Source organism: Columba livia, chromosome 17 (genome assembly GCF_036013475.1).
Source record: "Columba livia isolate bColLiv1 breed racing homer chromosome 17, bColLiv1.pat.W.v2, whole genome shotgun sequence".
NCBI classification, from domain to species: Eukaryota; Metazoa; Chordata; class Aves; order Columbiformes; family Columbidae; genus Columba; species Columba livia.
In genome coordinates, this window is record NC_088618.1 from 7,546,829 (window position 1) to 7,568,288 (window position 21,460).

The 21,460-nt window shown below is 37.4% G+C and overlaps 1 protein-coding gene across 5 annotated transcripts in view; it reads left to right on the forward strand.

Moving 5' to 3' along the window:
* TXNRD2 (thioredoxin reductase 2) overlaps positions 1-21,235 on the forward strand; it is a 42,869-nt gene extending 21,634 nt beyond the window's left edge. For all 5 annotated transcript variants that reach the window (XM_065033061.1, XM_065033058.1, XM_021284691.2 and 2 more), the window contains exons 11-17: positions 849-1,023; positions 7,935-8,071; positions 12,443-12,538; positions 12,766-12,858; positions 14,070-14,141; positions 15,772-15,869; positions 18,114-21,235. In XM_065033061.1, coding sequence (XP_064889133.1) covers positions 849-1,023; positions 7,935-8,071; positions 12,443-12,538; positions 12,766-12,858; positions 14,070-14,141; positions 15,772-15,869; positions 18,114-18,237 — 795 coding nt within the window. In that variant the 3' untranslated portion in view covers positions 18,238-21,235. The remainder of the gene's footprint in view (positions 1-848; positions 1,024-7,934; positions 8,072-12,442; positions 12,539-12,765; positions 12,859-14,069; positions 14,142-15,771; positions 15,870-18,113) is intronic.
* Positions 21,236-21,460: the final 225 nt, after the last annotated feature.

Here is a 21,460-nt window from a genome sequence, read left to right on the forward strand (position 1 = left end):
AGGAAGAGCACAATGGACATTTCAAAGTTAATAAAGTATTAATAGACATAAAATAATTATGTTCAGTCTGTAGCCTGAGTCTGTTGGAAACTGGTTAGTGAGCTATCATGTTTCTGAGAAGATATAACACTGCTGTTGCCTTCATATTAGTTAATATCAACTTCGAAAATGAAGTATTGTAAGCTGAGAGCTTGCATGTAGTTGTTACGTGTGAGTGGTTTTGTAATAATATCCTTTAAGTAATAAACGTATTCTTTGACAAAGTGCAACCAGAATTACTGCAGTCAAGAGCAATGACATCTTTGGATAAACTTGTCAATGCAACATTTCACTGACTGACTGTGGTGTGGCATTATTTCAAATAGGCTCTTAGGACAAAAGCATTATTTCCTTTTTGTGGTAGAAGTTTCCAGGGAACCCTAGTAATTCATAGTCATTGCAGAGAAATGACAGGTGTCATGGCAAAGGGAAATATTTTTCTTCCTCACCTTTATGGAAGCATTTAATTCTCATCAAGCTGTGAGAAAATGGTCATTATGGTAACATTAAATTGAACATGCTCTAGATGCTATTTTTGTATGAGCATCAAATGATTTAAAAGCAACCATTTTATTCTTCTACTGTTTTACTTTTTTGAAAATGAATATTCAGATGTAGATGACTGTTGGAATAGAGTTACAGGTTATAGTGGCTCAATAAATTATAATGTGTTGACAATCCGTAGTAAGTAAGTGACAAAGAACATTTGAAATGCACAGTATATTTACTGTGTTTTCATGAAGACACCTGAAGGAGGGGTTTACATTACATGTATCTTAGAATAAACATCTTTTTCCCCTACTCAACAGCAAATGGCATCTTTAGTAACTGAGCACATGGAATCTTATGGCACAAAATTTTTAAAGCGATGTTTCCCAACCAAAGTAGAAAAATTGGAGAACAACAGATTGCAAGTGACCTGGAAAAATACTGACCTGGGCACAGAAGAAACCGATTCCTTTGACACAGTGATGTGGGCTGTAGGTAAGCTTCATTATCTTAACATTTATTTGCAATGCTTTTCATTTTGAAAATGAAGTCCCATCATCTTGTATGGGGCCAAACAGCTCCTTCCTTTTGTGTGTGTGTGTGTGTGTGTGTGTGTGTGTTAAATATTTAGTGAGCTAAACATTTACAGTTTCTTAGTTATTTTCTTGCTTGCCTGACTTATTCACTTACAGTCTAAAATCACATGAAAGTTAAGAATCCATGGTAACTACCTTTACATGAACTGCAATAAATGGGACAACATTTAATCTTCCTCACATTTACTAGAGGGTGAGAGCATGAATTCCAGCAACATCTGAGGTGCAGGTAGTGTTCTTTAAGTCTGTGCTCTTGATTTATTAATGAAGCTACTACAAGTTCCTATTTATCCTGTTCAAGAGGCTACCATTTTTTCTAGGAATTTTTCTAAACTGTGCTGGTTGTGGTCATAGAATAGATCCATTGCAGGAAACAGGAACAGATCATTTACAGCATTTTTTATTTTGCCCAGTGGACTATATCTGTTGTCCTGTTGTTCCCTTCTCCTGGTTAAGTCATCTTTGTATCTTCCTAATACCCCAAAGAGAGAGCAGGTTGAGTGTTGTGACAAACATTTTCTTTCACTTATTGTGATTACTGTTCTCTTAGAAGTGTAATAGTCTTCTATAAATTGTGGAAACAGCCTATAATAATAGATTATGCTCACTGAAACCAATCAAAGACACTAGTGCTTGCCAAGAGCAAAAAAAGGTCATGCTATCTGGAGATGCGACAGTCCTAAAAACTGTAGAATAATATTCATGAGGTGAGATGAAAATGTTTCAAAAAAGTGGATTTCTAAATGCTATATTTGATTTTTCTCAAGCTTTCTGGTAAAAGCACACTGAGTAGGAGTCACACCTGTGAAATGTCAAGTCAATTTGTTTACTTTTGTCGGAGGTGGAAAAAAGCTATTAAATTGAAATAATATGAAAAAATCTTGGTTTATTGTTAATTATAATGGAGTAAGGTGGCATGATATACTATTGCAACTCAGTTATGTGGGTCCGTTCACTATTTTGATACAGAGGAACTACATGTATTATAATTTTTGTCATGCATTTGAGTTACAATCCATATTTAGAAACTGAAAAATGAACAGTTTGAGAGAGTGGGATATTTGTGGTGACTTTTTTTTAGTGTTCAAATTGACACTCCACCTTTAAGGATTAAACGCATTAACAGTTCACGTTGGTTAATTGATGTGCAGTCGGTATGATTCATTGTTTTGCTCTGTATCAACACACCCACACCAGGTGTCTCAGATAATAGGCTGGGAAATTTGGTAGTGTTGAGGATTTCCTGTCTGCAGATGTGCCAGTTACAATACTGATTGAAGAAAGTCAGCTTGCAGAGTTACTTAAAAAGCAGCCGCTATTGTTAACTGATTGTAGCCTGAATTATAGTAGGTATTTTCTTAATTTTTATAAGGGCATTGTGGATGTTTAGTAGGATTTTATGAATAATGTCAAAAGTATGTACTGACAGAGGGACATAGTTTGAGTTCGGTAAGCTACGATGTTATCTCTTAATGCAGGCCCTTTGCAAAAAAATTACATTGTGTTTCTATGAAGAGTTTTCTTTATCTTTTGGAATGTGTAATTTTCTGCTTATACGTGTAAGCCAATAAAGGCAAGCACAATGCTGTCTTTAATGTTCTAGCAGCTTTTTTGAACCAGTCAAAATATTTGAGGCGAAAAAAATATCTCATTTTGATACCCTTTTATGTAATTTAAAGGTTTCAATCCAAAGCTTTTATAAGTAACTATTATGGGCCTGTATAACCTTGCTGAGTGACTATACTATATTCCAGATCAGTGGAACAGCTCTTTCTTGACCTTTATTTGATTCTGCCTGTCTAGTCCTGTAATGTCCTTCTGTCTTTTACTAGTCCTCTGGTTTTGCTTTTCTGAGAATTCTTTTGAAATTATGAGCTCTTAAGAATTGTTTTTCTTTTGATAGGGAACAAATAAACTTTTAATATCATATTGTATTCCCCCTGCCCTTAAGGACACGCAAAAGAATTATATGTTATGTGCCTGATATACCTGAGTGACAAAGCAGTGGCGTGTGCATGTGCAGACTGAACATAGGGTCTTCATCCAAAGAAAAGAGCAGAGGAGATGGACACCTTTACAAACAGATGCAACCACTGATTTGCAGGGCAAAGCTGCATCTGCCACAAGTGAGTTTGTTTCAGCTATTGGAGGAATGAAACCTATGGGTTGAATGCTTTAGCAGTCACAACACAGATAACATATAAAAGGAATTGACAAAGTGGTATTTACATTTTAATTTGCAATAGATGGCAAAAGATCACTGCTGTAACTGGAATTTGTCCAGATTATTCACAAAGTCCTTAGAAAAGATACATGAGCTACTGCATATCTAATGGGATCTTACTGTGTAGAGGAACAACACTGAATTGATGATTAAACTAAGCAGGTGTTTACAAACTATCCTGGAATTCATTTGACAGAGAAATTGAGGTAGTGTGCTAGTAAATTCTTAACAGAAAGAGCAGTGACCAGCACCAGATTTTAAGTTTAGCTTTATAAAAGTTTTCTCCCTGCTGAGAGCAACAGAACAAGCATTCTAAAGGTCCTTTGCATTTATAAGCTTAGAGTAAAGCCACTGTGTCTTTGAAATAATATCGTCTTCGCTATAAAAAAGAATTATGACTTTAGCTCAGTGTAAGGCTGAACAGGTATCAGGTGTTGCACATCATATGCCATCAAGCATATTGTCCTTTGTGTCAGACTGGATGCTTGACAGATTTATTTTCTAGTGCAGTAAAATAAGATCCTTGCTGTTAAGTATCAAGAAAGGCTTAAGTACATAACATTTTTTTATAGTAGTTTTCTTCACGTCTTACAACCAAATCAGTTTGGATTAACTAAGAAAACAGAAATTTTATTTGGAGATTTTCTTTCAAAAATCCTGTATTGCTGTGATCTCCTGTGACCGTATCTGTGCCAGCCCATATAGAAAGGGGATGGGATTTAGATTCATCTTTGCAAACAAAATCTTGCCACCCAGTTTTTTAACCTTTGAACTCTTCCGTGAAAAATAATCCATCTTGGTTGATCTCAGAAGACTGCTAGTGCTAATGTGATGTGGTTTGCTGAGGCTCTGAGCCTTTGTTCTGAACTTCCAGTGTCTCTTTCTCATTAATTTTAACTCATTAGTGTCTTGGTAAGACTTCTTCATGTTGAGGAAAGGTTAGGTGCTAGGCTGTGCCACTAATCTGCATGTGAGAGTTGCTTTTTGTTGTTTGGGTAGGACCAAAGTGACATGTGTCCAGACGCAAGTAACTTCGGATGTGCAGTGGATGGTGATGCCCAAGTTTAATGATTGCACCATGGCTGCCACAAGCTTCCTAAAGAGGTGACTCCTTTGTGCAATAAGTATTACTACTCAACAATACAAGGCATAGTCTGGTTTAGCAGACTTGGCAAAGAACCAGTTACTGCCCGAGCACTGACTAACAGTCAGAATTTTTTCAAATTATGGCAGGTGTGCTGAAGGTTTATCAGTAATGAATAAAATGTTCAAAAACATCTTTGTAAAATTGGTTCACACTGCTGTCAATGTAGTAAGAGTTTTGAACTTTTTTTTACTTTAGTTAATCTTACCCTAGTCAATATTTTCTTGTAACCTGAACATTAGTTACACTGAGTCGGTCTTTACTAGTCATTATTGGCTGGCTATGTTTTAGTGAACACCTTGTGAGAAGGAATTTGAAGGAGGAAAGGGTAGTGCTCTTGCAACTAATTTGGGGAGTGTGTCAGGGACCCAGAACAAGACGAGAGTGAGCACCAAGACTGGGAACACAGATGGGATTTTTATTAAGGTCAAACTGAGCTTGGATTGAGTAACTTTATGAAGTGATGTGTCAAAATGCCAGTGTATAGGGATGAAGTGGAAAAGACTTTTGGGCTCAAGTTTTATGCCAGAAGAGCCATCCTGTCACCTTGCAGTATCCTCACTGTGGCCGTCTGGTGCCGTCTGTGCCTGGTAATAAAGTGCTCAGTTGGGTCTAGTTTGGATTTTTCAGATGCTGAGGGGCAAAGAGACATTCCAGCTTCTGCGATTAGGAAACTGCAAAAGACCCATTATAGAATTCTGCTGTCAGCTGGACCTTTATCACCCTGGGAAATCTTACTGTATGCAGGAGTATGCTGTCACTCATTTACTGCTGCTGCTTATTTGACTCTGCCTATTCCTATGGTTTCTTCCCAGTTTGGCTGCTTCAGTCTCCGCTGTCGACAGTCCTGCACTTGAAGGTCACAGCAGCCTGATGTTGCCTTCACCTCAGCATATTATGGGACAGAAATGCCACATCGCAATATGATCAACCTGGCCTGTGTCTGAGATAGGCGCTTTAACAAGTGTCTTGTCACTCTCTGTAGCTAAGCTGGCTGGCAACTCCTTTAGGAAGCCATATTATTAGATTTCACAAAGACAGATCACAAAGCTGTTTTTTCTTTTAAAGTTAAAAGCAAATGGGGGCAGGCCCTGAGAGCAGGGATCTTTGTGGTTTTCACAGCTGTGTGGTTATTATGTGAGTCTATTAAAGATGAGATTATGATGTGGTATTAAAAGTGCAGGAGTCAGGTAACTTAAGGGTCAGATATGAATTGGCACCTTTCTGCTAGATGTCTAGCGTAATATCTAAATCTAGCTAAATCTAGTCTTGTGTCTTATGCAATCGTGAACTCCTTGTCCTGTGGCAGTTTCAGGGCAGTGGACATCTTCAAACTAACAGCACGTGTGTTGTGTGTCTGGTAGGATTTGGTATAGTTTCGTATTGCCCTCTGAATCTTAGAAATAAGCTCTAAACTCATGCTTTCTTGAAGCTGTAAATGTAAAAAACTTAGGAGTTATAGGTATGAAAGAAATGTCCTTTTGAACCAATAGTACTGAGAAATTGTGAGAACTGATGCTCTAATACGAGTGAATGCTTGGAAATATCAGATGAATTTGACATTAAAACTTACCAAGACATATTCGCTAATCATGAACCTAAGCTACTGAATTTGAGGTGAAGCAAGATCAGTAAGTATAATTCTGGCTTATGGAGGTGAGCCAGCATGGGGCTGAAGGCCAATAAAGATTTAATTCAGTTTTTTAAAGTTTTGATTTTGCTTTCAGAAATATTATTTAGGCAGTAAAGTTGAGAGAGAAATTTCACTATGCATAGCGACACATTTTTTTTTTTAACTCTTAGCTATTAATACCAAACTGTACACATGTTAAAATAGATTGGAATTGAAAGGTTAAGTGTTATCCTGCAGATTCGATAAACTCAGCAGTTGTTGTCACAGGTCTTTAAATGACTCTATTGATGGTTTTTATTTTTTTCCTCTTTCAGTGCCTGCCATTGCGTGCTAAGCTTTCTCTTGGCTCTGCCTGGCAGGAAAAAGGGGAAACTAGAAAACCCCATTAGTTGTCCATTTGCAGAATATCCAGGCTTTACTCTCAATACACAAAGAAATACAACGGTAGGAAGTTGTTTCACATCCGAGCCAAGATAAGGTCCTGGAGGTTTATTATTTTTGTTGCCTGATAGCATCAGGACTGGGGAGCAGGGGGCAGAGAAGGAACAGCAGATCAACATCCCATGGGGACAACAGAAGGGAAGACAGACAGATAGCCAAGTGCCGACAGCTTCAGTCAGTGCTCCCAGAGGAAGTGTTGGTTTCACCAGATGAAATTAATACACAGAAGTCTTTACAGAGGCATTCAGATGTGACATTGTTTGGGGGGCCTGGCTATATGGCAGATGTATAAAGCAGTGAATCATATGTTTACATATAATTAGGTCTGTATTGACAAGCCAGGTTTTCCTTTTGTTTAATAATTTCCTACATTAACATCAAAGAGCTTGTTTTTATAAAGAAAACGCATTTCCCTTTTTGTTTTGCTTTGCTATAGCTCTGTATTAACATCAAGCACAAAATCATGACTCACACAAAAGAGACCTATATATGTAGGTGTAGATATATCCATATTCATTTATAGCCTCTAAAAATGGATGCAGTGTTATAAAATTTGCTTCATTTGAATATATTCAGGTCACCTCTTCTGTGTGATCCTGTGTGTCCCTGCAAATGTTGGGAACGCCTGATAATTTCACTATGCTTATTAACCTTCAAATACATTTGAAAAATTGGATAGCATTTAAGATTCCAATTTCTGGCTTTGGTAAATACTCTACAGAATGCTCGGTGTAATGCTACCAGGACTTTGGTGGTCTAAGTGATAACTCTATGCAGAAGATACTACAAGTTGTTTTTTTAAAGCTATTTCACCTGATTTTAATGCTGTTCAACGCAAAACATACCTGAACTCCTCTTGCCTTGTTTTCTGATACACAGCATTATTAATAATGTTTACCCACAAGTGTGCACAAGAGGCTGTTCGTTAGTATTGAGTGCCATTCGATTAGTGTTTAATGGAAATTTTCAGTGTAGAAGTTGCTTAGTTATTTTATGTATATTCATGCTACATTAAAAAAATGAATTTAGAATGTGCAATAAATATTAAACCATCTGTTTTTTTTGCACTTTTTGTAGTGGATGTTGTCCTGCACATTTTTAAAGGATAACTTTCTCTGAAATAGTCTGAGCAAAGGCAATAGTAGTAGAGCTCCCTTCACAAAGAAATTCGTATCCATTCTTTCCACCCTTACAGCTTTTTCAGTGTGAGGTAAGCTCTGTCATGTTTCTACTTGGACTATCAAATAGCACAGACTTCTTGGACACCAGCAGTGGAGGATGCCAGCTTTTTAGATTAACACAGCTGAAGTTTTCCAGTAGTTTTCACTTAAATTCCCACCCTTTTTCTTTTTTTTTTGTCCCCTTAAGGCCGAGCCCCTGACACTGGAACTCTCAATTTGGAGAAAGTTGGAGTGAAAATTAATCCTCAAACTGGAAAGATCATAGTTGATGCCAGTGAAGCTACTTCTGTTCCACACATTTACGCAATTGGAGACATAACAGAGGTACTGAGTCTACATAAACTATTTTACAATAACAGGAAGCCAACCTTGTTCCTGACTAATAACTGGTCCTCAGATGTCGTCATGCTCTAGCATATATCTTAGTGTTTTGCTCTTTTTCATTTTGCACAGCTGTAGTGTTTGTGCCAGCCACCTGGGTCAGTAATTTCCTTCACATGGATCTTGTGAAGTATCTCAGCATTAGAGATTATTACTGATGTTTATCAGGGAATGCATCGTTGGTCAGAGGCTACTAATAATGTCTTTATCACTTCAGTTATCTTTCTAATAATGTTTTTAGCACTTCAGACATATGACTTCATACTGCCTGTGAATGCTGATTGAAAGCAGTTCTTACCTTTTGGAGTTGAATACACTTACTGGGAATGACTGTGACAAGTTCTGTAATTACATTTTTACTATTTGGGGGTTTAATTGATATTAGTCACAGGACTAATATCTGCTGCCTGACACAAAATGTTTCTGACAAGTGTGTCTTCCTCTAGAAAACAAAAAGTCATTGCTGCAAATACTAAATGTGTCTGACTTCTGTTCATGAATTCGTTTAGATGTTTTTAGATGTTTTGGGGTTTTTTTTTTGAGCCAGCACTGTGCCCTTGTGGCCAGGAAGGCCAATGGCGTCCTGGGGTGTATTAGAAGGTGGGGTGGTTAGTAGGTCCAAAGAGGTTCTCCTTCCCCTCTACTCTGCCCTGGTGAGACCACACCTGGAATATTGTGTCCAGTTCTGGGCCCCTCAGTTCCAGAAGCACAGGGAACTGTTGGAGAGAGTCCAGTGCAGGGCAACAAAGATGATTAAGGGAGTGGAGCATCTGCCTTATGAGAAGAGGCTGAGGGAGCTGGGGCTCTCTAGCTTGGAGAAGAGGAGACCGAGGGGTGACCTCATTAATGTTTACAGATATATAAAGGCTAAGTGTCAGGAGGATGGAGCCAGGCTCTTCTTGGTGACAACCAATGATAGGATAAGGGGTAATGGGTACAAACTGGAACTCAAAAGGTTCCACTTAAATTTTAGAAGAAACTTCTTCTCAGTGAGGGTGACAGACACTGGCCCAGGATGCCCAGGGAGGCATCCTGACCTCTTCCCCCTCTATGTAGACATTTGTTTCTTCCTGTCTGTCTTCATCTTCATCTGAATGACTTGCCATTTCCTTCTAAACTCTGTTAAAACTCTTCTCTGCTCAGCTATTTCTCCTTTTTTATTCTTTTCTTACTCTCCACAGCTTCTGTGTCCTGTCCAGTCACTCAGAGCTTTGGGATTATGGACATAATTCCTCTCCTTTCTTCTCACTTCACATACAGGTTCCCTCTGTACTTGTCACATCTTGCGCTGGGATATTTCCTACAGTCCTCTTTCTGCTCACCGTGGTCTCCCACACCTGCTTGTCTCTGACATATGCCTTGGTTGACCCTCCTGCTTTCCAAACTTTTCTTTTTAATTTAATCCAAGAAGCAGTTATTAGAGGCAATGCTGGCAGGGCCTTAGATTCTGTTGCTCATTTTGCTGCCAATCTGCAGTGTTATTTTGGGCAAGTCATTTCCTTTAAGAAAGAAGTATAAAGCTGGAGGCAGGATGCCCTCTTCTTTCCTACCCTAGATCTAAAAAATCAGATCTTCATTTATTTGTCATTTTCATTTTGTTGTTAAAACTTGGATTTCCTTTTCCTGCTTTTGTCCTATTACTGCATGTTTTTGAACTTGAAGTTGTTCAGTAGGCACTTCTAAATGTAAGTGTTAAAAACAGCAACAACTCAATAACTGAGAGTTACATCGGTGCTGTACAGAAGTATTCTCTTAAGCTTTTATGCACATATGAGCTCAATATAGGGAATCAAAGAAATCACAGTATAGTAGTCATGCATTTATAGAGTTTAAAGATAGAAGGAATTATTGCTGTTATCTTATCTGCTCCAGTACATGAGCCATATAATTCCACTCTCTAAGCAATGAAATTGTTTTATTTGAATACTTAAATTAATTTTGTCTTTTATTTAAAGCAGAATTAATTTGGATAATAAATTTCATTGGCATGGGAACCAGCAGTGAAGAAGTTCTATGTTGGTGCACGTCTCAAAGAATACACACAAAACAAGCAAGTGCATCCTGCTCAGAACCACAAAGCTGTAGAGCTTGCAGTGTGATACTTGCTGGGTGAGACCTACCAAAAAAACACAGGAAGGGGAATCTTGTTTTCTCTGAATGAGCATCAATGATCCCTAATATTGCTTATAAGAATAAGATTTTTTTTTTCTCCAGTGTTCCTGCTCAGGATTTCTCTTTGCTCCGATCTCTCCCTGTCAGTCTCTTTGCTACAAAGTGCTATTGCTCATGCAACTAATTCTCAAGCTCTGCTCCTCCTTTCTTTAGCATGCCACCTCAAGTAGACACTGAACTCCTACCAGATAACAAGAGTTATGTTGTTTTCATTTGCTTCCCTGGCTAAAGGGGGAGTGAGAGGCAAAAGATGAGCTTCCTGAAATGCTCAGAACGACGCTTTTCATTTGGGAGTCATACCCAGCTGGCACAAATGGGAAACTGTGTACATGGGTGTCTTGTTGCACCCTTGTATGGCAAATGGAATCCTAATGTTATGCAAGCTGTTCATTTGGAGAAAAGAGGGGAAAAAAACCCCAGCCTTCCAGAGGTCGGTCAGTTTGTCAACTATCAAAAAAAGTTTTTCAAGCCTTGGCAAAATACTATTTTCAACTGACAGGTTGCATTTAGGCATTTTCATCTTGTGTAACCAGGATGAGAAAGATCAAGCTGGAATTTTAGTTTGAAAATTTTTTCAGTGCTGATATAAACTCTGTGTTTTAAAATTCTTCCTCCAGTAGTATTTTGTTGAAAAGCATGGCACACACTATAAAGAAGTTCTCTCAAAGGAGGTTTATCATATGGTCATGCTGCTATACATCTGTCATATTTCAAAGGGTGTTATAACAAAGATGTGTAGAGAAGGTGGAATGTACAGCATGTTGCTTTGAAGAGAAATAAGACCAAAATGAGTTGTGTTAGAACAAATACACATTACTTCAAAGCCTTTCAAACTCTCTTAGGAGCCATTTCATTTAAATGTATAATACATTGGAGGATTCTTATGAACAATTCGTATCCATAATAATCAGCAAAGTAGTTCTACACATGACTGCAAAGTGAATGTTCATTTCAAATATTTACCAGGGAAGGCCTTTAGGTCATTGTTTATGAGAAATTGGGCCTTATCTGCATGGATGTTTTAGTAATTAGTTGGGTTTTATGGAATGCATGGCAGTGCTTTCACAATTTTATCTCATGTTCTAATCTTCTATTCATTTCTGGAATGCCAAAACAACATCTGTATTTCCTGCTACAGAAGTGATTGGCAGCCATGTTTCAGGCAAATGTGTATAAGGAACAACAAATGGCAAGTTTCTACACAGACTTGAGAGTCAAAATGCTGGATTTGAAAAACTGTGATTTGATGGATTTTAGGGGGAACAAAAGGGTGAACTTGCAGTTTTGTGATTTGTCATGAGCTGTGGGGAAAAATAGGTTAGTCTTCATTAACAATTAGAATTGCAGTTTCTGTTATCAGGTTAGACAGCGTTGTTTCAGTTTGGTTTTTTTGCAATGGAAGTTTTAACTTAAGTGGTTATTAGCGCAGATAAAAAACATAAATGCATGTTAATACGCAGATAATTGAAATGGTATCTAATACCATGTGCCAAATCTATCTAGCAACATACAAAAAAGATAAGCTGGGGAAGAGGAATGGATTCTGATAAATGCTGAAAAATTTCAGGATAATGAAAAACAAAGTTTGAAAAACTTGAATGTGTGTGGTGGGGAATACCTATAGGTTGTAGTGTTAGCAGAATAGTCTTCTCTCTTCTCCAGGACCAACAGAGGAACTCAGTAATAGTGCCCACAACTAGCTAAGTTTTGTGCCTGTGTTCTGTAAAACTGTGATGGACAACTTTTTGTTAAAGCCTGATGTTGAAAAAACACTCTCGCTTTATACTAGGCTTTTCCTGCTTTAAAAAGATCATCTGAAAAATTTCTTGATGACTTAGTATGGAAAGAAAGGGGGAAGTGAATGGGTAGCATGTGGATATCCTCTGCTTTTCAAGGGGTGACATGATAAGATACAAGGCTTTGACACATTGATGGTGTTTGTTTCCCCCATCAAGGCAAATGTTAAACTCAGAGACTTATAAGCGTGTTTGGACAGAAATTATTACTGCCTCCTCTATTTGAAGCCCTGGCTACTAGGCTGGAATTCCAAAGATTTGGCCGCCTTCTGACTGTTGTCCCAGGAGAAATCCTTGGATGCTACTTCTCTCTTAGTTAAACCAAAGCTATGTGCTCTCTTCTTAGGGCCGTCCTGAATTAACACCCACAGCAATAGCTGCAGGAAAACTGCTGTCTCAGCGTCTTTTTGGCCAGTCTTCAGAATTGATGGACTATGACAATGTGAGTTGTTATTTCTTTTTTCGATAATAAAAACCAAGTATTACACTTTCTTTCTTAAGAATGTTTAATGGAATTGCATTTTGTCATCTGGAATCCAGCTTTAATAGCAGTCAAAGTAGATGTATGTGACAGCTACTCTTCTCAGTCACGCCAAAGTCTCCCCTGTATTTGCCGTGCAGCTGCTTCAGATGGTTCAACACCGACACTTTCTGTTTCCTCGCAAGCAGGTACCTACTACAGTTTTCACTCCCTTAGAATATGGTTGTGTTGGACTGTCAGAAGAAGCAGCTGTGCAATGCTATGGATCAGATAATATTGAGGTATGGAAACATTTTTAATGTTATACTTGGTGTGAGAGTTGCACTATGAAAAGACAGAAGTTTCACTGTTGTAGCAGGCAAAATTTTTGGTGCCCAAAATACTATGTTTGCAGTGAGGAAGCTGCTGTCTTCCAAAAAGCTCAGGACTTCAAAAATATTGCAGCAGGTCGCAATGGAAACTGTTACCTGGTGGTCTTAAAATTATTCATAGTATGTGACAGCTTTAAACCAGCTGCCATTCTAATAGGTTGTAATGTGCAACATCATTAAATAATGACAATATTCCTTTTAACTTGTCAGAACTGTTGGTCAGGTTCTTTAGTCTAAATTTTTGGATTGTCCCCAGAAATACTCACACAAGCTGCTAAGTGTCTTCGTGGCTAAAATATATTGATATAATGTATCTGGGCCTTGCATAGTGAGGAAGAAATCTGTTATAGCATGTATTCACACACAGCCCTCTGATACAGGGCATGAGATCAAGGTACTAATGATGGAGAAATTCACAGTCGGTATACAGTAAGACAAAATTCAAACAAGTCATGAAATGTCCAGTCAGTTACTAGTTTTGTCTTTTATGATTCTGAAATGCAGTTTATACTTCAAAAATCTGTTCCAGAACTGTTGTCTGGGTTTCTGGATGCTAATGCCATCTAGAATGATGTCAATTACTGTAACACAATTGTTCTCATCTGTTTAAGGCAGGCAATTGATGTGTGTGTGTCGTAATATCCTGATGTCATGTATTTATTGGAGGGCAAGTTCAGTTGATGGATTTAGCTTGGAGCCCCAGGCAAAATCACTTGTGAAAAAATAGGCGTTTACTCTTCAGAATGCAAAAATGACAGTTTGGGTTTTCTTATGGTGTACATCATTATGGCTAGGAAAAGCTGCTTGGATTTCATTATTTTCAGTCAACACGGTATTAAACTTTTGGGAGAAGCTTAAAGGAACAATACTTACATTTTTAATTTGAGGCATTGGTTTGAGTAACGTGATTATTTGTGATTTTTTTTTCAGTTTTGTTTTTAATCTAATGGTTTTCTAAGAAGGGTTTGTGTTAAACGCTTACTGTGCTTTCCCTATTTTTCTTTAAAATAATGAACAGGTTATAAATGTTAATAGATCTTTTGTTTTCTACAAATACTGAATAGCAGGTTTTGTCATAGTAGTACTCTCTTAACACAAAATGTTATTGTTTTCCTTACCAGGTATACCATGCGTATTATAAACCTTTAGAATTTACAGTGGCTGAAAGGGATGCAACTCAATGCTATATGAAAGTGAGTGTTGTGAGCTTTTAACTTGCCTCTAATTTAAAACAACAGATATGGTACAGCTAGCTTTAAAGAGGACTGTTTGGCAAAAATCTCTCTCAAGCTAGATGAAAGTTACTCTTAGTGACAGCCTGTTTCTCTATTGTTGCTTCAAATGTTTAATATTCGTTATATCTGCTATTGCATCTTGAAATTGCTTTACAGATATCATCAATTTTTAGAGCTGACATTCTGCTGATTGATACTATGTTTGAGAAGCTTTTAAGGTCCCAAGAAATATTCCAAATTCTATAGAGATGAATGTCTGCTTCCCCCAGCAATGTTCTTAGCTAGTTATATGCAGTATGAGTTGCCATCTCTTGAGGAAAGTATGTTACCTTCAAAACAATTAAGCACAAGGCTTACAAAACTACAGCAACTGGTCAGTCTTACTAATGAAAATTTTGGTTTAGACCAAAGTGTTGCACTTGAAATGTGTCTTTTCCTAAAATAATCCAGTCGCCTCAGTCTTGAAAAGGTTTTTGATGCACTTACCCATAGTAGATCTTAATAAAATGAAGTGTAGTGTTGGTAGAATATATCATAGTTTTCTTTTTCTTTCTTTTCTCCTCAATATCAGGGAACAATAATTTTGGAATAAATGTAGTAACTCCTGTAGGTCTCTCACAAACAATGAAAGTAAATATTTTAGAGTAAAATAGTAATAGCATAATAGTTGTTGGCTTATATTGAATATAGTCCTTACTAAACTCCCAAAACACATGAACAAACATTAAACTTGAGTGTTTCAAACTCTAATGCAAGAGGGTTTTTTCTTTAAAACTCCTCAATATTTAAAGTACCACGTCAGCATTGCTGCTCTTCCTGCGATTCCTAATGAAAGAATCCAAGCCTTTACTGAATAGCAGAACCTATTAGATTAGTGATGATTTAATGCTTGATGGGAGGACACAGAGAGAGACTGACTCCCTTTTCATAATTTTAAAGATGGTGTCCTTAAAGGAACTAAAGTTTTCATTAAGTTCTCTAATAAAAGTTAAGTGTGCAGTGACTCAGGCCCTCCCAGATACTTATTAATTCACCTTCATCTTTGCCTCCTTCCAAGGCCTGACTGTTCATTAGGTTACATGACTGATGTGGTAAATGTATCTCAGCAAACATGCTGCTATAAGTGACTGAATCACAAAGGCACAAAAGATCCTGTAACTGGTAGTTGTCATCTTCAGAAATACAGCTGATTAGCTGCTGAGAACACCTGCACAGGCTTGGAGAACTGCTGAGGTGGCCATTCAGTGTCAAAATAACACTGGTCTGCTTACTGGACTACAGAAGGTGTTTTGAGGATTTCATAAAAATGACAAACACAAAGTATTCAATTTACCACAAATTATTGTTGTCAGTGGCTCCCTCAAGTCTGAAATGTACACTACTAAAGCTTTGATTCGGGAAAGTGCTTAAGGACAAGCGTAAGACCTATTGAAGTCAGTAAGATTTAAGCAAGTGCGTAAGTTCTTGGCACACGAGGAATAAACAGCCGAACTAGGATTTCAGGGCACTTCAGTTTCATTTAATTCAACTTCATGCCTTATCTTTAGGTGTTCTAAGAAAAGATCTCTATGTAATGTATTATTTTCAGATGGTGTGCTTACGAGAGAGCGAGCAGCGAATACTTGGCCTTCATTTCATTGGACCAAACGCAGGCGAAGTTATTCAAGGATTTGCTCTTGGAATCAAGTAAGTACAAAAGAATGTCTCTAGCTTCTAAAGCCTGCTTTTTAAGTTATTGTAAGATTATAAAAGATAGCTGCCTAGTTTTGGCAACACTATAAAGTATCCATGCTTTTTGTTACTTTTATGTAGCATTGCACATATTTTTACTAAAAATGCTGCAGTTCTTCATTAAGATGTACTGGATTTAGTTACTGTAATACTGGATATAGTTAAGGAACAACTGAGGAAGATATATTGTTGGCTTGATATAGTTAAAGTGAGGAATAAAATTGTGCATTAACTTACTAATGTTGGTTTCCTCAGTGTAGCTTCTTTTGCAGTCTATGCACAGGATATGAAATCACCATATAGTTTTGCAAGTCACTTATTTAAAAGGTTATTTGTGCTTTTCATAAAAACCTTTCTTTACACCTGCCAAGCTTTTTTTTCCTAATCTCATCTTTAAATGTGCTCAGCCATTGCTCCTCAAAAGCTCAGTGAAGACTTGCATGAACTTTTTCATTTCTGGAGTATAAGCTAACCACAATATGATACAGTAAGAAAGAAACCTCTGTAGGATGATGGGAGAAGGGGGGTACTTTTTTCTGGAGCTATCTGATGATTGCAATAAGAATAACTTACCCAAGCAGGCGAAGCTTTGTGATCTTGTTTAATATTTTGTTTAAATATTAATATAGAAGTCTTCCCTTTGAAAGAGTAAGGAGTGATTCTGGGTCCTCTCTGGTTAAATGGAGAATTCCTGCTATGCCTTATGTGTGCTACAATTATTTCTTTTTTTCTTTTAATTTCTCTTCTTATTGCTGATTCAAATTTTCAGAAATGTTGATTTGTATATTTACTTTACTTAATTATAGTTTTTAACTTCTCTTTGAAGAAAGTAGTCTGGGACACAAGAAATCACCCCCAATTGTGGTGGTAGTTCATTTTCCTAAATATCATCACCATTTTATTGCAGTTTTAGTCTTACAGTGTGAGTGACTAGCGTAAATGAAAAGCAGAAATTATTAAGAAGGCAGAACCGCAAGTATCATGTGAGGAATATCTTGGAAATCACTGATTGCAGTGTACCCTCAGTACACATTTTCAACATGTGTTTGTAGTCCGTTAATTGCCAGTGGTATAGATTCTAGAACTACATTTTTTAGGATGTCATTGTTTTGAAGTTTTATCCAAAATAACCAGTGAAAAGGAAGCACATGAAACTGGAGTGCTTTTTTGCCTTGCCTGAGGGAAATTAAAACTTTAGCCACAGTAAGAGGTTTTCCAGCAGGTCAGATTCTTGTATTGGTTTCTATTGTATTTCACAAATCCGGAGCTTTCAATGTGGAACAGGCGCTGTAAGAGATGCTGTTCTCCTTTGTCAAATATTAGGTCTTCAGTCTCTCCAAAGGATGCGTTTCCACCTTCCCTCCTCACTCAGCACTCTGTGCTCAGAAACTATTTTTTGCTTGTTGGTGCTCTTTTCTTGTAGGTGGGGACAGCAGAAGACATCTACAGCTCTCTTCTCTGTATTTTGTAGAGTGAGAGAACATTATTCCATAGAGAGCTTGAAACAATTCTTAAATTTAGGACCATTTCAGCTATTCTTACAGCATGACTTGCCAGGAATAGCAGCTCAAAGGAAAGTCATCAAGTCTAAGAATGTTATTGGATAAGCAAAGGAATTAAGCAAGAGGGATTTTAGCTCAAGGGGGTTTTTTGGTGGTGGTTTGTTTTTTCGAATGAGAGATTTTTTCCTCCTGCTTATAACATTGATAATTTCAGTGTAAGCACCAGGCTTTCTCTTAAGATCATGGAAGAATGTTCTGGTATTACTTCCTTCAGCAGATTCTTGCCAGCAGTGCTAATCAAGATTTTCTTCCTTTATGTGTATGTGTGTGTTTTTCCATTTGCCGTCAGAGCTAGTGAAACACACATGTATGTACAAGAAAAGCTGAAGGCTGCAGTTCTGTCCTGTGTTTTTGCCACAGACTCAGTTGTGACTTGGGATGAATTGCTTAATTCTCTCTATCTCAACTGTTATTGACAATTCTTCCCTACCCAACAGTGTTTTGAAGCTGAGTGTTTAAATGCTGTTGTATAAGTGCCTGAGAAATAAGAGGCAGCACTTTTTGAAGAAAAAATGCAACTCCTCTGCCTGATAAAATGGATGAGCACAAAACTACTTTGAACTTTTAGAACCTTATAGATGTTTCAGATTAATAGTGTTTGACTTTGTGGATCTTGGTTGTTCTTTTTTTTTGGTAGATGTCATGCTACATATCCTCAGCTAATGAAGACAATTGGCATTCACCCTACCTGTGCTGAAGAAATTACCAAGTTGCACATTACAAAGCGTTCTGGCTTGGATGCAACAGTCACAGGCTGCTGAGGTTAAATACCATCCCTGGGAAGAAGGAAAAAAGCACAACATATATTTGTAAAGAAAAGGGGCACTTAGAGTTGAAACAGCTTTAATGGTTCAAGTTCCAGGAATCTTTCTCGTTCTCCATGTAGACAGCTTTCTCACAGCTAATCAAAGAAATTGTCCTCACACCATCACAGTTCTAAAACCAATGCAGTCCTGCTATAAAAAAAATGTCTCCCTTCTGAAGTACGTATAGCTTTTCTCTAACTGGGAGCTAGGGAATAATCACAGTTTTATGTATGTAAATATAACTGAAGCCAGTGACATCTGAGGCCATCTCCAAACTAGAGAGCTGTCATCTGAGTTTCTCTGTTGACATGACTGACTGCCAACAGCAGTGTCTCATACAGGTGCTAGGAACTGGACAGGGCGTCCCTTAGAATTTTGGTGATGATACTCTCTCCTAAGTATCTGGATAGCTTATTACTGATCCTAATCTTGAACACTGAGACTCTGTACTCACTAGTAGTAACAAGTTCCCAGAGTGTGTAACAATGGGTAAGCAATCATCTTTGGGGTTTTTTCTTTAAAATGTAATGCACACAGGAATTTAATATAAAATCACTTATCACTGAAGCTGTGCTGCTACTGGATGAATCCCAATGGATTAATCAGTGGCAGCCTGGTCTTACCAGTATGGTGATGGCCGAGAATGAATGAGCTCAGAGGTGCTAAAGAAGGAGGTGAATTTTATGGTGACTTCTCTGCCTACTCTTGAAATTTCTCATTCAGTTCAAATTAAATTGACACATCTCACAAATTACTACTTGAACACCATATATTAACCAATGCTGACAAGTAGAATCGAAGCCATTAATAATCCAACTCATGCAGCATTTTCATTTTTATAGGATGCAGAAATCTGGCTGACAGAGTTGGGGTTTTTTTTAAGATTTTTGTCACTGTTGAGTTGGATACTGCATCTGAATGAATTTAGGTCTGGCTCTAATAAAACATGTTACTGAAGGGAACTATACTGAACAGTGATCTAGAAAAGAAATGGTCCCGCTCAGAGGAACAAAGATAAAAAATAATTAGCTGCAAGCTTTTTGGGTTTGGAGTATTAGCCAAGTAAGAAAGTATTTAGCTATTGCAAATTTCTGCTTATTTTCCTGCTAACCAGAAGGGGGAGATGCTGGCTAATTTGTGACAATAAAGAAACAGACATCTGATAGTGAAGCTTCTTTTGCGGAACCCTGTCAAACACGTAGCCTGACAAAGGCAAACACAAAACGAACTGCACTGAATTTCCATCCAAGTTGCAGCGGCCTGTGTTTCGGTAGCGTTGTCACTTAGTGACCCTTTACGGAACAGTGAATGTAGGAAGAGATCAGCTTGAGGTGAAACAAAATGTATCCTTTTTGCAATGAATTATATCAGTGTTTCTGTGTATGGAATTTGGTATTTTCACAGGTGTCTTTCTGCTTGTTGCACAACTTGGAAGAATAGCCTGATGATCATGTATATCTTTGCTATTTTTCCTTTGATTGCTGTTTGACTGCTGCAGCATGCAACACAGACAAAGGGTTGGTTTGTTTCAATTGTGAAATCTTTTTGACCATGAGAATTGTAGCTGTCAGAGAAGCTATTAGACAAAAAGTGATCAGACTTTCCTTCTAAAATATGATGTAATGCTCCCATTGACACTAGAATACTCCATTTTCAAAGATTTGTTCTGACTTAAACAACAGCAAAAGAAATCTTAAAAGCTTTCTTTACAAAGTTTCCTAATTTTTGTAGTCCGTAAAAGAGGAAGGAATGGTACAGTTTGACTGCAAGTGGCATTCCCTATCCAGTCTGCTGGTGCCACTTTTCATCAGTGAAGTCATCCATAAGCTCGTAGTTGAAAAGAAATATTTTGAGTGGAAGTATAGTTGAAAGTGTCTGAATATTGCAACTGCCCTTAGAAGAAATTATGAAAACTTTATATCTGTCTATAAATGTGTGCATACGTGCACGTTCAGAAGTTCCTGTTTCCTTTAATAAAGGTCTTATGAGTATGATACAGCCAAAAACCCTACTTGATATTCCCAGTTGTTAAAAAAAATAAAGGAAAAGAGAAGTTAATGGTAAATTGGATTTTTAAAAAAATGTTTTACTTAATATTTCAAAACATTGAGATGCCGAGCATCTTGGTCTAATTTTGCTCTAAGAAACATTCCACCTCTGACTAAACTGCAATGCAAATTATTTTTTTTCTTAGTCTCTACTTATTACAGTCCCTTTTGTACACATAAAAGAAAACATTGGTGTTTAGCCATGTGAAAGCTGCTTCTCTTCTCTGTCCTACCAATGCATCCAGCAGACTGAGTTGTTTGCTGCTACAGGCAAATGGAAAGATGAGTTACTTTCATTCATCATAAAGTTCAAAATAATTATTCACGATAACAAGCAAAGAGATCTCAAGGAAATGTGTCCTCGGTGTACATGGGGTGTGAAACTCAGGCACATAGTCTTTCTCAGAAGTAATAGAACTCGCTTGGTTTTAGAATTGCTGAGTGGACTGCATGAAAATCGATCCTGTATCTTGAACAGCAGCATGGTTCTGTTCCTCATTTAGTGGAAAATGTTGTTGCCCTCATGAAGTAAAACTAAACACATATTCACACCTACATTACCCTAATATCAGAATCAACAGCAAGACAGAATAATGACAACTACTGTGATTGTGCTTTTTTTTCCTGAAGGATTCACTGGGGATGGTCCTTAAGAATTGTTTTTAAAAGCCTGACTAATGTAAATTTAAATTACTTACTTACACCGCGAATTACTGATTATATGTGAAAATGTTAAAAAAAAAGAAGTCAGGCTTCTTGTCGAGATGCCAGCTGATGAGGGCTTGTTTGTCAAACCGCGCCATGGTGCAAACAAGTCTGAGCTTTGCTGGGTCCCTTATGTATGTGATGCAAATATTTATTTGTTGTGAATTGATGAATTAATAAAGAATTTCTTTTTCTAGTAAGTGTTTGTGTTTGTTTGATTTTGCACATATGCTAACAATAGATTTATTTTTTGGTCTTAATGCTGTTTCTCTTGGTTGAGGTGTGTGTTAAGGAAACAAAGAAGTAGACAGACTCAGACCTTTTAATAAAGAAATGTTGATACCTCTCCGTCTCTGATGTGTAAACTGAATAGCCATGGAGATTATTCCAGTCTGGATGACTTTGTTGTTTTAAATTAACAGAAC